This window comes from Idiotropiscis lumnitzeri, chromosome 8 (genome assembly GCF_059441095.1).
Source record: "Idiotropiscis lumnitzeri isolate Australia: NSW breed Sydney's pygmy pipehorse chromosome 8, RoL_Ilum_1.0, whole genome shotgun sequence".
NCBI classification, from domain to species: Eukaryota; Metazoa; Chordata; class Actinopteri; order Syngnathiformes; family Syngnathidae; genus Idiotropiscis; species Idiotropiscis lumnitzeri.
The window spans coordinates 12574836-12588880 of record NC_142398.1 but is presented as its reverse complement, the minus strand read 5'-3'; the positions used below and the strand labels follow the sequence as shown (position 1 = coordinate 12588880).

Here is a 14045-nt window from a genome sequence, read left to right as displayed (position 1 = left end):
TCTGGCTCCTCTTAACAACATGCGGGGCCATGTCCAAGGCAGTCAGCGGGAAATGCACCAGTGATGAAAGCTTGTTCCGGCGCTCGCCTACCTGTTGGCAAAAATATATTTGAAACCAAGCGCCAGTTGCAATAATAAACACATTGTTTAATGACCACCTCTCTGACAGAAGCTTTACTTTCATGACAAGCAATTTGGGTTGCAGTAAATCATGAATTTTGGGCAGTGGACCAATCATGTCAACTTCAACACCGCTTATCCTGTACAAGGTCGTGGGAGGGTGTTGGAGCCTATCCCAGCTGACTTTGGGCGAAAAGGCGCACCACACTCTGAACGGGTCTCCAGCACTGAGCGGGAACCAATCACACTACGCCATCAGCGACCCTCGGCGGTGTACCGAATGTGGCAAATGTATACATTTTTTAACCACTAGTGATAGATAGACTGATATGCTTTTTTTCAGATTATTAGTAGGTACGCATGCGGATAAGCGATATTTCAATCCGATACTCATTGGTTGAAAAAAAGGGGGAAATGATGTCAAAATAAAAAAAAATAAATAAATAAAAACTTCAAAACTTGACTTAGTATAAATGCCTTTGAGCACACGTTTATCAAACAACTTTAGTGATTTACATGTTAAAGCTTTTTTACATCTTAGAAAACAGAAAACTTCATTTTAAGTCTCACAAAAAGTGCACAGAGCACCCAGGCTCAGCTGCGTGTCTTATAGTTCAATGAAAACAAACATCTCTTTAAAGATTTCTATGGCAAATTGTTTCTATTAGTTGAGAGTTGTAGTAGACTGACATTTATTGAAATTTGGCTGTTGTAGTGCGTGTGACTCGAGGAGAAAAAGCAAACAGGCAGCTTACTGCTGAGTGGGTGCGACCAACCGCACGAGGAAAATATCCGATGGTGCTGTGGATGGGCCAATCTGCTTCTGCCGGCAGGGCCACAAGCTCAGCAGAGAGAGAGAGAGAGGGAAGTGTGCTGCAGCGAGTCAAATTAAACCATCTTTTCATTTATCGGCCTTGAAAGTTATCAAAAAGGCCGATGCCGATAATCGTCAAAATGCGAAATATCGGCCCGGCCGATAATCGCTCTATCACTAGTACTCACCAATTGGGTTTACGCACTTCCACTTTTCAACATGGTAACGTTGACAGAGTGCCAAGAAAAGCTACAACTGCAGAGAATGTGAGAAAGGCAAATAGTAAAATATGATCTATGCTGCAAGGACCTATCGAAGGGCTCGTTCGTCCTCTTGAAATTATTTTCAAGCATTGTTTGATCAAGAATTTTCTAGGATTTTTTTTTTCTTGTACTGTACCTGCAACAGCACGAGCCAAGTTATCGCAACATCAGAGGTGGCATATCCAGGTCCAGAAAGTAAAAACCTGCCACCGTTTGGGTCGAGCCGCAGGTTGTGAGAACTTGTTGACTTGCCGGTTGAGTAGAAGGACCTATTCATGAGCAACCTATTTACATTTTTTTTCTGGACCCATCCTAAGCAATCTTTTCTGAGGAACTCACCTATTCTTGCTTTTTTGTGCTCTTTCCGCAACACCCTCAATTGGAGCCTAAACTTGCTCCAAAATGTTTTGCCTGGATTATTAGCATACGTTATAGAGAGGTTTCACTGTTGTGTTTTTGCTTTGCTGAGTGGCTGTCAAAGAGCTCAAATTAACAAAAGACAGAGAAATCGTTATTGACAATTGCTGTTTGAAGGCGATTTTCAAAGTTAAATCATCTGTAAAGACATTTAAATTTAAGGATATTGTTCTAGGATGGGATTTAAATGATTATGATTTTTCAGAGTCCCGGAGTTATAAGGTTGTGATTTATTTATGGTATAAAATATTAATGGACAAAATTGAATTCGAAATTCATTTTGGGGAGGCTGCAATGCCAGTTTTTCTCTATTGGCGGCAGTGTTCAGTCTCTGTGGGGTTTATTCTATTTGTGTATGAAACAGCAAAAAAAAAAAACCCCAAAAAACAAAAACGATAACTGAAATGCTGAGAATTGAGACTGGGCTAATCAAGTACATCACAAAGCTCTCTGGAACATAAACATGAATGCATACAAAGTGACCACATTGAGCCTAGTGGAACGCCGATAGTCCGAAAATGACTCACTTCCCACAAGTTGTAAGTCGACACACTAGTTAGTCTGAGAAACGGTCAATATGTTGCTGTTTTTTCTTTCTTCTAAATTAATTTGCACGTAAAGATACAAATTCGGATAACAGACGGATGGATAGCTATGCAGATAACATGGCTTCAGTTGGCTTGCTACAGAAATGTGACTCATTTGGCAAGGCCTCCTTTCTCGCCCTTGAAGCCTTGACAACTGGCTAGATCAATAAATCAACCAATCAATCAAGGTGTCGGGGAAAAAAAGGACTTGCTCTTCAATCTTCAAAGGATTAACTAACAAAACAGCCACTTGATGGCCAGCTTGTTGAAACTGGGGAAGTCTTCAAAACATTCTGGGGGCAGTCCTTGACAATACAGCTTTTATCTTTCACAAACGCTTACAGCAACTCAGTCAGAAGATTGAGCTGTCCCCGTGTGTCTGTCTGTTGATTTTAGAGCTCGTGTATTGTGCACATAGACAAAGTGTCTTAACATTTGGGCTTGGTTTGTCCACATTTACACAGACAGGATGACGTTGAAAGCTCAGAAAATTCTGGTAGAGAGATTTTTTACTTCTGTCCTGTCAGTTTGAGCTTCTGAATTCTGAGAAAGAGCACCTCTGGCCAAAGGTACCTGTAATAAATCCATTCAAACAAATGCCCTTGTCATCCTAAATTTGACAAAAGTGTGTAGAACTCACACATGACAAAAATGCCCTGCTTTTATTCATATTCTAACTAAATCATAACTCGGTTTTATTGATGTTTGACAGTTTTCCACCTTTGTGGACAATAAAAAATGATTATATTCATCTCTACTTAACACTGCGCGATTCTGAAATCACGATTATTCAAACAATTATTTTGGGGGGGGCAATTCATTTTTTTTTAAGACAAATCAAATTCTTTGAAATACTATAATTATGTAAGTTCATTTGGGATTGGATTGTTAGTAAAACTAGTTATTTGAAAGTAAAAAAAGGTGCAACTGTATAAATTCAAGGATAGTTTCCTTGTTTAAAAAAAACCAAACAAAAACAGTGCATTGGAGTTCAGGAGGCCCGATGGTACCCCTTTGAGGACCCAAAGCTGAAAAGTCAGATGGTGCCCCCCACCCTAACCCGATAAAACAAATTTTCCCTTTTTTTGTGCTTGTGTGGGGGGTGCATCTGAATATTAAATGGATATCTACATACAGTTAATAGTTACCGGTTAAAAAAAAATACTTAGTAATGTATGCAAGTGCCCCAATATTAAAGTAATGTAAAAGATATGTTCAAATAAATTAATACAATAGAAAATTTATTTCGGATTTTTTTTCTCCCATCTTGTGGCTGTTTAATATGCATGGTTTAGGAATGTTGGAGAAAAGCCTGAGCACTCACAATTCAAATCCAGAGCATACGAAATGTGAAGGAGACATACTACTAACCACTCGTGCACCAATCAGCAGAGACAGGCAGACAGACAGACAAGAAGATAGATAACTTCATCTGGTGAGGGAAAGTAGATTTGGTCGCTTCAGAAAGTTTTTCAAACCTTTCCACATGACCAGTTTGTTAATTTGTAAAAGGTAGAAAAGAGCAGTTTGCTTCACAACCTCCCATCTCATACAAACACACACATGCTCTGTGACGGAGACATAACGTTTACCTCAAATATATTGAATTAAATTTTTTTTTTTTTTTTTTTAATTCTCTGTGTCAAATTTCAAGTTACAGGCAGAGGGCTAGCATGTTATCTTTTTGCGATCCTCCATGATAACAAGCAGTCCGGATGATTTGGACAGTTGACATTTCTTTATAAAGGTGATTTAAAATCAACAAGTCATGCAGTGAATACAATCCCAAACTTCCGAGTCACTTTGGAAAGTAACGGCGCTAAAACCAACACGGTGATGTCTAAAAGTGTTTTACGGTTAAATGGGCTTGAGCCAACAATCTCTCCGCCACTTTCCCAGGAAAACGGGACTTACTCATGCTCATGACCTTGCGAGGCTTTAAAAGTTGTGCAAGATCATGTGTTGTGCCGCTTCCATCTTGCATACCTGTCGGAAGCGCTTGAGGTGAAGGATGAGGATGTCGGGCAGCGTCCACAAGCTCATCTTCACCATGCCCTGCTGCAGTTGCTTGCAGTGGGGGCACTTCCAGGCATCATCCGGGGCCAGCTGCAATCAGTTCAATGACCCTTCAGTGTGACGTACTTTCAAACACAGTTGCGTCCAGATGTATTTGGACAGTGGCAGAGTTTCGAGCATTTTATACACCACCACGGTAGATTTTAGACGAAACCAACAAAATGCCCTTTTTTTATGGAGACTTAATGTTTCACATGAGTCTGACATTTACCATTCAGGAAACATAGCTATTTAAGGAACAGCAACTCGTTTTTTAAGAGTCACTTTGGTCCAAACTGATTTCAGTTAAACTAATGCATGATGATGTGACAGTCGTTTTAGTATTTGAATTGAGTTAGTAGACAATAAATACATGCTGTATCGGTACTTTGTCATGAATAAAAGGCGTAGGCCTGATATGCTGTTGCACCAATCTATGCCTTTTCGAGTGGCTTGTTTTCTTGAAAAACTGTATCGAGTGTTCTGTTCTCTTTTGGTGAAACTGATTCAATGAAATAACCAACAACCAATAACCAAAGAATAATCCTGTGGATGAAGCGACTCACATTGTGAATGCTCTGTTGTTACGAGTCAGGCTTCATTAACGCTCCAAAAAAAAAAGAAAAATGCTGAAGTGGAAGATGAATGGTACGGTGTCAGCTCTTATGCGGGCTGTAATGATGCTCAGGAGCATAACGTGGGTAACGAAAGCACTTGCTGGTATTTTAAACGCGCTTTGGCTTATAGTGAAAGCTGGAAACAGTTGTTGAATAAAGATGAACGCTGCCATAGATGCGGAGTGGTGACCGAGTTTTGGCTCGAGTGGGTTGTCGATTATTAAAATGCAAATACAGTAAGAGACAGCCACCGGGATAATGACAGTTTCCTGAAAATTTGCATACACTCGTTTATCAATCGCATTATGCATTCGAGAAGTCTTGAAAATTTGAACGAGATAGGCAAGGAAAAAAGGCATTGAACAAAGTCTCTGCAGGATTTGGAATTAGCATTTAACGGCTCATCTAACATTCATCCCGTTATCATACAGTCAAAATTCGAAAGAGCACATGATGTAAAACGTCCGCCAAAGCGTTTTATTCCTCACATAGAGGGCACTACGAATACCGAAACCCTGCTAACAAACTGTGAAATGTGACACTTCAACTCAAAAGAGCTTGAAGACAACAAACGATTGGACAAGTAGGACACTGCTGTTTGTAGAAAAAAAAAAAATTGTCACCAACAAACAGGTCCTTGAACTGGGACAGCTAATGCTGGTCTGGATCTTACTCACAGCTGAAACGGCAAAGTAAATGCACACAAGAATTTAAAAACCAGAACTGCTGCTTTTGCTGACTTTGTGCATTATCCGCACTGTTTTTGCTGAGTCATCGATCAATTAACAAAATAGTAGACGGACTAAGTGATTATTAGGAATTGCAGTCCTACTTCCTTGATAATCACGCAATGTTTTTGTGGTTCACTTACAAAAATAATACAGGACAATGCACGGCATGTGGGGACTCAAAACCTGATAATGGGTTGCAGTTTTTCTGTTGCGGTGCGTTGGTGAACGTGCAGTGCTTCATTGCTTTGCATGCGAGTCGCCAACTGTAAATCTTTTGTCCAACACGATCCAAACCCGTCCAAACAATAATGCTCCAGCTTGTTTTCGGCAGGAAGCGAACCGCAGCTAAAATGAAGCATACAGTTTAGTTGAACAAGCTTGATCTCACCTGCTCTTCTTTGGTATACAGCTGGAAACACTGGTCCAGAGTGCAGCTATGTTGCTGAAGGTGCTGCTGCTGCTGGTTCCTCACGCTTTCAGCGTCTTGAACAACTTCCTCCTGGATGCTGCCAAACAAACTGGAACCGAACAGGTGTTGTTGTCACACTCGCAATTTTGCTCAAAGGCATCAAGCGTAGGCGAAGACTCGCTAAAGTGTTTATGCATCCCAAGCTGCTTACCAGTCTTTAAGCTTGTGCTCCCACTCGATGACAACCTTCACATGTGGAGGCCCCCCAGGGCCACAAAACTTCACTGCTCTAAAATGGGAACGCAGCACAAATAGCATCAAGTCAACAGCGGTCCCGCCAAATCTGGTTGTCTGGAGGCGCCTAGATTGGGGAGTATTTGCTCATTCTTCCTTGCAGAATTGCTCAAGTTCAGTCAAATTGTGTGGGCAACGGAGATGGACTGCTCCGTTCAAGTCAACTCTCAGATTTTCCATTGGGTTTAAATCAGGGCTCTGATTTGGCCACTCGAGGGCATTCACCTTCCTATCCTTAAGCCGCCGCTTTGTTCTTTACACAATTTTGCCCCCACCACCTCAGGCTCTCAAAGGATTTTGTGTGGCTTAAAATGTTAAAAGACAAAACTCATTTATAAAGGCAGCTGACAAAGTAATGCCACACTTCGATATGTTTAGTTAAGATGTGAAATCGAGAGGCCTGTCTGGGCACGAACGTGTTGAGAGCTTGATGATCCCATCAAGGAGGCACTAACTCCCACCGGAGCTGATATTAGAGGGCGTCTCGCATGCAGTCTGCCTGCAAATTGGCTCCCTCCAGAGTTACCGCCTTCTCTTTTTTTGGAGTGTGATACATTTGATTCTCTTCAAAGAAGTACTTCTCAATTATTTTCTGTTACGCCCCCCCCCTGGCAAGAAGAAAAAAAAATTGCTCCACTGCAACTATGAATAATAGCATTTTTATTGCAAAACAAACCTACACCACAGAGTAAATACTCACTGCTCACAATGGGCAAGGAGAGCGCCACTGCCAACTACTGGCGTGGATGTGCAATTACACTTTATGGTAGTACGGCGGAAAAAAAGCATGTTGCCCAGGTTCACACGTGCCCTCTCAGCATCGCACTTGCTTTCATGTTTTAGCAAAACCCCTTTAGAAAGGAGATTAAATGCAGAGCCACCATTCATGTGGATAAAATAAATGTGTTCCCTTCTGCTGTCAGCTCGTAATTGGCCCTTCCAAACAGCCTCTGTTTCTGACCCAGATAAACCTTTTCATAATGTTTGCGACAACAGGTGCCAGGTTATTTCCAGGCGATGGAATGTGAGCGACTACTGCTGACCTGAAGTAAAAATGAAGACCAAAATTTGTGGTTGCACCACCAAGGAAAGTAAATGTACTTAGGAACTTGCGGCCAATACCAGGAGCTAGCTAACTACAGCACTGGCTGGTTCATATGAGACGCATTACTTATATCCAAAGGTAGAGGTTTTTGTAGGGTAAGAAGGAATAAAAAAAAAAAATGAATTGGAAAATTGGTTTTGATTTAACGGTCGCCAAGTCCATCAAATCGAACCCGAATGGGTTCACTTTATAAGATAGTATATCGGCATATTTATTTGTCTTCTACTGGAGACATGATGGAAATGCTACATTTACAGTACTGGAATAACTGATTGCATCATAACCTCTCAAACCAAGCCCGACCAAAATCGAACTGAAATGTCATCCCACTGAATCGTAATGACCAAACAACACCAAGACGGTGCAAGGTACACTCCTCAAAGATTCCCTTCCAAATTCCCTCTCTCTAATGCACAAGCAAGTAGTTTGAGATTACTCTCGTGACATGCGACGGCTTGTTATTTGCTGGAAGAACAACAACGGCAGGTTGGATCCCCATGTGTTCATTATGTTAACTGCAATCCAAACGCGGTGCGGTTCTCCTGCTGGTGCAGCTCTCTCCTTAGTTTATGTGCTGTGTATAGCAAGTGTCTTTTGACCCTATTTTGCTCCAAAGAAGTAATTACCACCATTTCTGAGCTTTAAGGCGCATCTGTATATAAGACGCACCAACCCTCCGAAAAAAGTTATACAAGCCGCATCAGACTATAAGCCACAGTTTTCTATGTTGAAAAAACGAGTCTTTTACTGTATGTACAGAACGATTTTAAACTGTAAATGCACATAAAGGTACATAAACAGATTCTTAAAACAGTGCCTTTAAACACGGCAACAACTTTCCTAATTGAAACAGAACCGACCCAAGAGAAAAAAAAAATCTAGATTTATTTAGCGTATTTTCTGAACTATAGAGCACCCCGATCGGTGGAAAAAAAATCCACAGAAAAGCTGCACCGTTGTATGAGCCGCTTGGTTTCAAATCTAGGAAAAAAGTAAAATAGTTCACATTTCTCATCAGAGCGCTGCATCTAGACTTCATTTTCCTCCGACCCCTTCTGCCATCAAGACCTTTTCGCGTGTTGAACTGCCGCTCATGCTAAAACCTCAAGAGATGTAAGCACATCAACAAGGTCATGTAAGTTACTTCACCGAGTAAATTTGAAAACAAAATACAACCATAGAAAAATGTGACAACGGCATGATCAAAATGATGCCGTGGCAATTGTTTGTGATCAAGTGAAACGGTGCATCTATTTTACACGAGTCAGTTTATATTCCCTGCTCAAAAGCCAGCAGATACATGGACTGTATTTGTGAGCAAGACGGAAAGACAATCAGCATTAATACTGTGAAATTAATTATACGTTCCATTCTTCTCTAAAGTACTTGTTGTTTCGCTGGGGAAGAAAAATGTTCATCTTAAGGCAGAAACATTCTTCAGAGTCAAATTGATTCCATTCTAATAAAAACAGATGCCTCTCCTTTTCCCCACATCACAAAAGTATAAATAGTCCACGGGCAACACTGTGACTGAGTTTTTCCAAAAAGATGCATGTTCGGGTGACGACTAAATGATTCATTTTGTTTTTGTCTCAGGATATGTGTGGCTCTATATACAAGTGGTGTGACTCCTACCTGTCAACAGCAGGGTGGTGCAGCGGTCTGCTGTCCTGAGGGGAAAGGTAGCTATAGGATGCCGATCCTCCCACGACTCGGATCTTAAACAGCACCCTGGAGTTCTGCAATTGGAGACATAATCATTAGTAGTGATAGATGGATATGCTTTTTTTTCAGGGTTGATACTGATTATTAGTAGTCAAGGGGGCCGATAACCGAGAGTTGAAGCCAATATTTATTTGTTAAAAAAAAGGGGTAAAATGCTCTCAACAATTTTACTAAACAACTTTAGTGATTTGCAAAATGGTAAAGTTTGCTACAGTAAATAGTTTTTTAAAAATCCACCACAACTGAAATGTTTATCTTTCACACATCTTTGCTGTAAAATTCCAAATCACAAATGTGCATCCTCAACGCAGCAACTAGCCAGAAAAATAAACATCTCATCAACATGGCCGTCTCCCCTTTTTTGGGGTGTTCTGTCATTTTGTTGCATATGCTGCTGCCGTCTCCACCATACCAACTTTCTACAGAAGCGGAAAAAGTGACATTTTTTGCTCAAAATGTTTCTTTCACTTTCAGTGCCCTGTTGTCAATTTTTTCACCATGTACAGCACTTCGAATGGAGCGGTGGATGTTTTAAAAAGCTTTATAAATAAAGTTGAGCTTATCTTAGTGAGTTGATCTTTTCATGACATGTGGCTTACACACACAGACAGGCATAAACTGGCACTCACTCGCTTCTTACTTTTATCGCCATTTGCCTCTCAGTATTATCGTCAACTTTACTTATCTCTGGAGCCATGTCGTTCAAGCAGCAAATTACCTCTGCAACGTGACACGGGGGAGTGATTAGATCCTGCTTCAAGGCTTGGCGGCTTACTGTGGCGAGCAGAAATGCTGCCTGTGTTTATGTGAGATAAACTGGCTCATAGTAAGTTACAAGTGGTCGTGAGTTGTTGTAGACTGACATTTATTAACATTTCAGCAAAGTCTTTTGCATTACCGTCCTCTGCTTGCGTGACCTCTCCCGTATTGGGTGTGACTCGAGGTGAAATAACAAACAGGCATCTTACTGCTGATTGGCTGCTGCCAACTGCACAATGAACCAATCAGATGATGCTCTGAGCGGGCCAATCTGCTTATACAGGAAGGGCCCACGAGCACAGCAGAGAGAGAGAGAGAGAGAGAGAGAGAGAGCGAGAGAGAGCGAGAGAGAGTGAGAGAGAGCGAGAGCGAGAGCGAGAGCGAGAGCGAGAGCGAACTGCCTCAGCAGCCTAATTTTTTTTTTTTACATAACACATGACATGACTTGCTAAAATGTTTCACTTATGGAAACCCCATGTACACCTTTGATATTGTTACTCTAGACGTGTATATTGCATGGTTTGTATTTCGTTGAGCTCTTGCAACTGTTTTCTAATGTGTTGCTTTCAAAAATGGCAAAATCCTGATCAGATCTAACCACAAGGCCATTTTTAAAATCAGTTTTTGACTTTTCGGCGAAGATTATCCCCGACCAGGGGTTGGGAACTCCGGTTCCAGACGAGTGCCCATTCTGCCTTTGTTTAAGTACAAATTTGAGAAGATGTTCAGAATTGGGTACCAACGATTTGTACAAAATATTTCAATCAGGCTTTCAGACAAACCACAGTACAGAGAGAGCACTTAAAGTTTTCGACAAGATTCGGATTAATATGGGCTGATGAAAACTGCCCTCACCTTAAAGTGCAGCCTTTGCTACAGTGGCCCATACTATTCTTTTCAAAAGGTAGCACAATACGGTTTTCAACTTTCTCTCTCTCAGGAAAACAAAGAGGTGCAAATTGCACACTTATATCCAGACATATTGATTATTGCAACACTCTCCTTTTTGGTCTTACTCGAGGAAAAAAAAAAAGTATCTTACAAATTACACCGACCATTTACTGATGAGGACCAGAAAGAGAGAGCACATTATTTCTTCGTGATCTGAGTTTGTCTAGACTGGACATTTATCAAAGGGGCTTGAGTGAAAGTTTGAACTATTGCGCGGATATAATGAAGATTTTAAAGCACCACAAAGCTTAGAAGAATAAGAAAAAGAGGGAAGGAGAAATATGATTTATTTTCTAGGTGTATTTAGAAAAAAAATTTGGAAGCGCTAAATGATTTCACTTTCCAGCACCCATCAGTGCAAGCAGTCTTTTCTGTGTTGTTCTGAAGGGCAAATAAAAACCTGACGTTGCAACTCCATAATGAACCACTGGGTGGTGCCACGACACTACAATGCATGCATGTTTTCTGAACGTGAGAGGAAAACGGAGTACCTGTAGAAAACCCAAGCAAGCATGGGGAGAACATGCAAACTCCACACACTCCAAATCGAATCCTGCACGTCTGAACTGCGAGGCGGACGTGCAAACCAGTCGTCCACAGTGCTACCCCATTTGCCAACTATTCTAAAACGCTACTCAAAACAAACAAAACTCGACCACCTCAGTGGCATGCCGCAATTCTATTTTTCTGAATGTCAACAAATCAAAGAGCACCATTTGCATTCAAGTTCAGGGAGAGTCCACTGCAATTGAAAATGCATCACACTTGTTTTCTGGCGTGCGTGAGCTTCGGACGAGTATCCACTGGAGCTGATGGCATTTACCTGAGCCTGAGCTCTGTTCAGCATGAGATAATAGAGCTTGGTGAGGATGCTCTGCTGCAGCTGCTCCCAAGAGATGCTCCTGTCTTCCAGCATGAGAAATGGTGGCCCGAACCTCATAAGAACAAGAAAAAGGAATATAGAGCTCATGTAAAAGCGGTAAAAAACAGTGGACCTCTAACCCACGCGACACCCAGAATGGCTATTGATGACATGACCCTACAAACAAAGTCATTGGCCTAGAGAGGCAATGCTGCATTCAGTAAACATTATCAAGGAAAAATGGGATGCGGACTGCCGGGCACTGAATGAGCACATAATTGCTGTGAGCATCGTGAGTGAAGGTGACACCTAGTTAAATCCATCATCCACGATTTAAAAAAAAAAAAAAAAGACAGAGCTGATTGAGCATTTTACAGAGCCTGACCATTTAATTTTGATTCGTTCAAGCGATGAGCAAAGGGCTCGTCATGAACTTCTAAATATTTGCCGGGCATTTCAAGAGTGACATCTGCGACATTCCCTTTAAAAGCGGAGTGTGCTCACGCCTCACTATGGAGTCATGACAGACAGAACAAGGTGCTTTCAAAAGCCACAGCTCACCTGACAGCCTGCTGACCACATCCGGCCGTGTTACAGATGAGGAGCAGAACCTTGGAGGAGCCGCCCTGGTTCAGGTATTCAGTGGATAATGTGCCGGATGATAGCAACCGCGCAGCTGAGGAGCTGTACGGGGAATTGGGGAGGCTGTGGTGATACCCTGAAAATGGAAGAGCAGAACACGACAAATAATAGGATGGGAAATATAAATGTAAATCATATAAATGTAAATCTTATATATGTAATATTAATATTTGACACCTACAGCAAAATAGACACGCCACGTCAGCGTGAGACTTGTGGTTCTCTTGCAGCAAGGCAATTGTTTCAGTGTATACCACACACACAAAAGAAGTTTAATTTGTATGGGGGTTCACGCACGCACAAAGACACGCATACACTCACGCACTTTTGTTAATTTCAGTTTTCAGTTAATTTCTGTTCAATAATTTATGTGCAAATAAACTGTTATTTTGTCATCAAAAGCACTTTTTGTTCTGCTATTTAGTTTATTTTAAAGGAGGAAAACAATATTTAGATGTTTTATGTGTCACAAAAGAAAAAAATAGTGGAGTTGAAGTCAAGGTTGTGCTTGAAATGTTTTTTTTTTTTTTTTTACAAAAAGTTGTTTTTCCTCATTTTTTTTTTTTTTAATTTAGCGATCTTGTGAGATTTCTATTCATAGGGCCATAAATCCCTGGCAGGGCCCCTCGGAGGAGCTCTCGAAGTATGGGGTACTGGGTCCCCTGATATGGGTTGCTTGGCCCCTGTACGGCAGATGTCAGATTTTGATTCGCATTGCTGGCAATAAGTGCGAATCTTTTTCCCAGTGAGACTTGGTTCCACTAAGGCTGCCCTTTGTCATTCATTCTGTTCAGTACCTTTATGTACAAAATATCTGAGGTGTTGAAGGGGTCTCGTTTGTTGACCTCAATAATATTACATCTCTGTTTTTTGCAGATGATATGGTTCTGTTGGCTTAATCGTGCTGTCATCTTCTACTTTTGCGAGATAGGTTGGCAGCAGGGTGTGAAATGGTTAGGATGAAAATCAGCACCTTCAAATCAGAATCCACAGCCCTCGGTTGAAAGAGGGTGGACAGCCATCTCCAGGCCAGGATGAACTCATTCGCTACCATTGACGGATATTGACGTACTTTCATTTTATCTGGGCTGGCAGTGAATGAGTTGAGATCATTTTTCAAATGGAGGAGTTCAAGTATTGTTTTGTCTGGGTGTAGATTTTGACAAGGCAAAGCAAAGGCAAAACTCTCTTGGCACTGGTCGAGTTATGTTCCCAACCTCGCAAAGAACAAGAGTGCTGATACAAGCGACTGAATTGGCTATCCTCCGCAGTGTGCCCGGACACTTCTATAAAGATAAGGTGAGAAACTCGATCATCTGTGAGGGAGCTCTTCTTCATCGGGAGGAAAAGCGATGAGGTGGCTCGAGCATCTGTTTCGAATGGCTCCTGGACGCCTCTTTTGTGAGGTGTTCAGAGCACATCTCACTGGGAAAAGGCCTCGGGAGAGACCCGGGACACGTTAAAGAGACTATGACTCTCAGAGATCATCTCAAGAGCTGGATGATGTGCTAGGGGAGAAGAAAGTCTGGGGTCCTCTGCTTAGGTTCCTGCGGGGGTTGGGTTGCAGGCAACAATTATAAGAAGAAAATGGATGGATGGATGGATGGATGGATGGATATTTATTGAGTTAGTTTTGACACATTTAGATTTACATTATTATATGTTTTTACTGTGTTACTTTTATTGTGCTTAAT

The 14045-nt window shown here is 41.5% G+C and overlaps 1 protein-coding gene across 1 annotated transcript in view; it reads right to left on the bottom strand.

Moving 5' to 3' along the window:
• usp43a (ubiquitin specific peptidase 43a) overlaps positions 1-14045 on the bottom strand; it is a 56933-nt gene that overhangs the window by 6863 nt on the left and 36025 nt on the right. The window contains exons 7-13 of the mRNA XM_088302053.1: positions 12271-12427; positions 11671-11782; positions 9048-9151; positions 6225-6302; positions 5993-6122; positions 4188-4307; positions 1-91 (exon numbers count right to left, since the gene is read on the bottom strand). The exon at positions 1-91 is cut by the window's left edge and continues 159 nt beyond it. Of these exons, the coding sequence (XP_088158179.1) occupies positions 1-91; positions 4188-4307; positions 5993-6122; positions 6225-6302; positions 9048-9151; positions 11671-11782; positions 12271-12427 (792 nt within the window). The remainder of the gene's footprint in view (positions 92-4187; positions 4308-5992; positions 6123-6224; positions 6303-9047; positions 9152-11670; positions 11783-12270; positions 12428-14045) is intronic.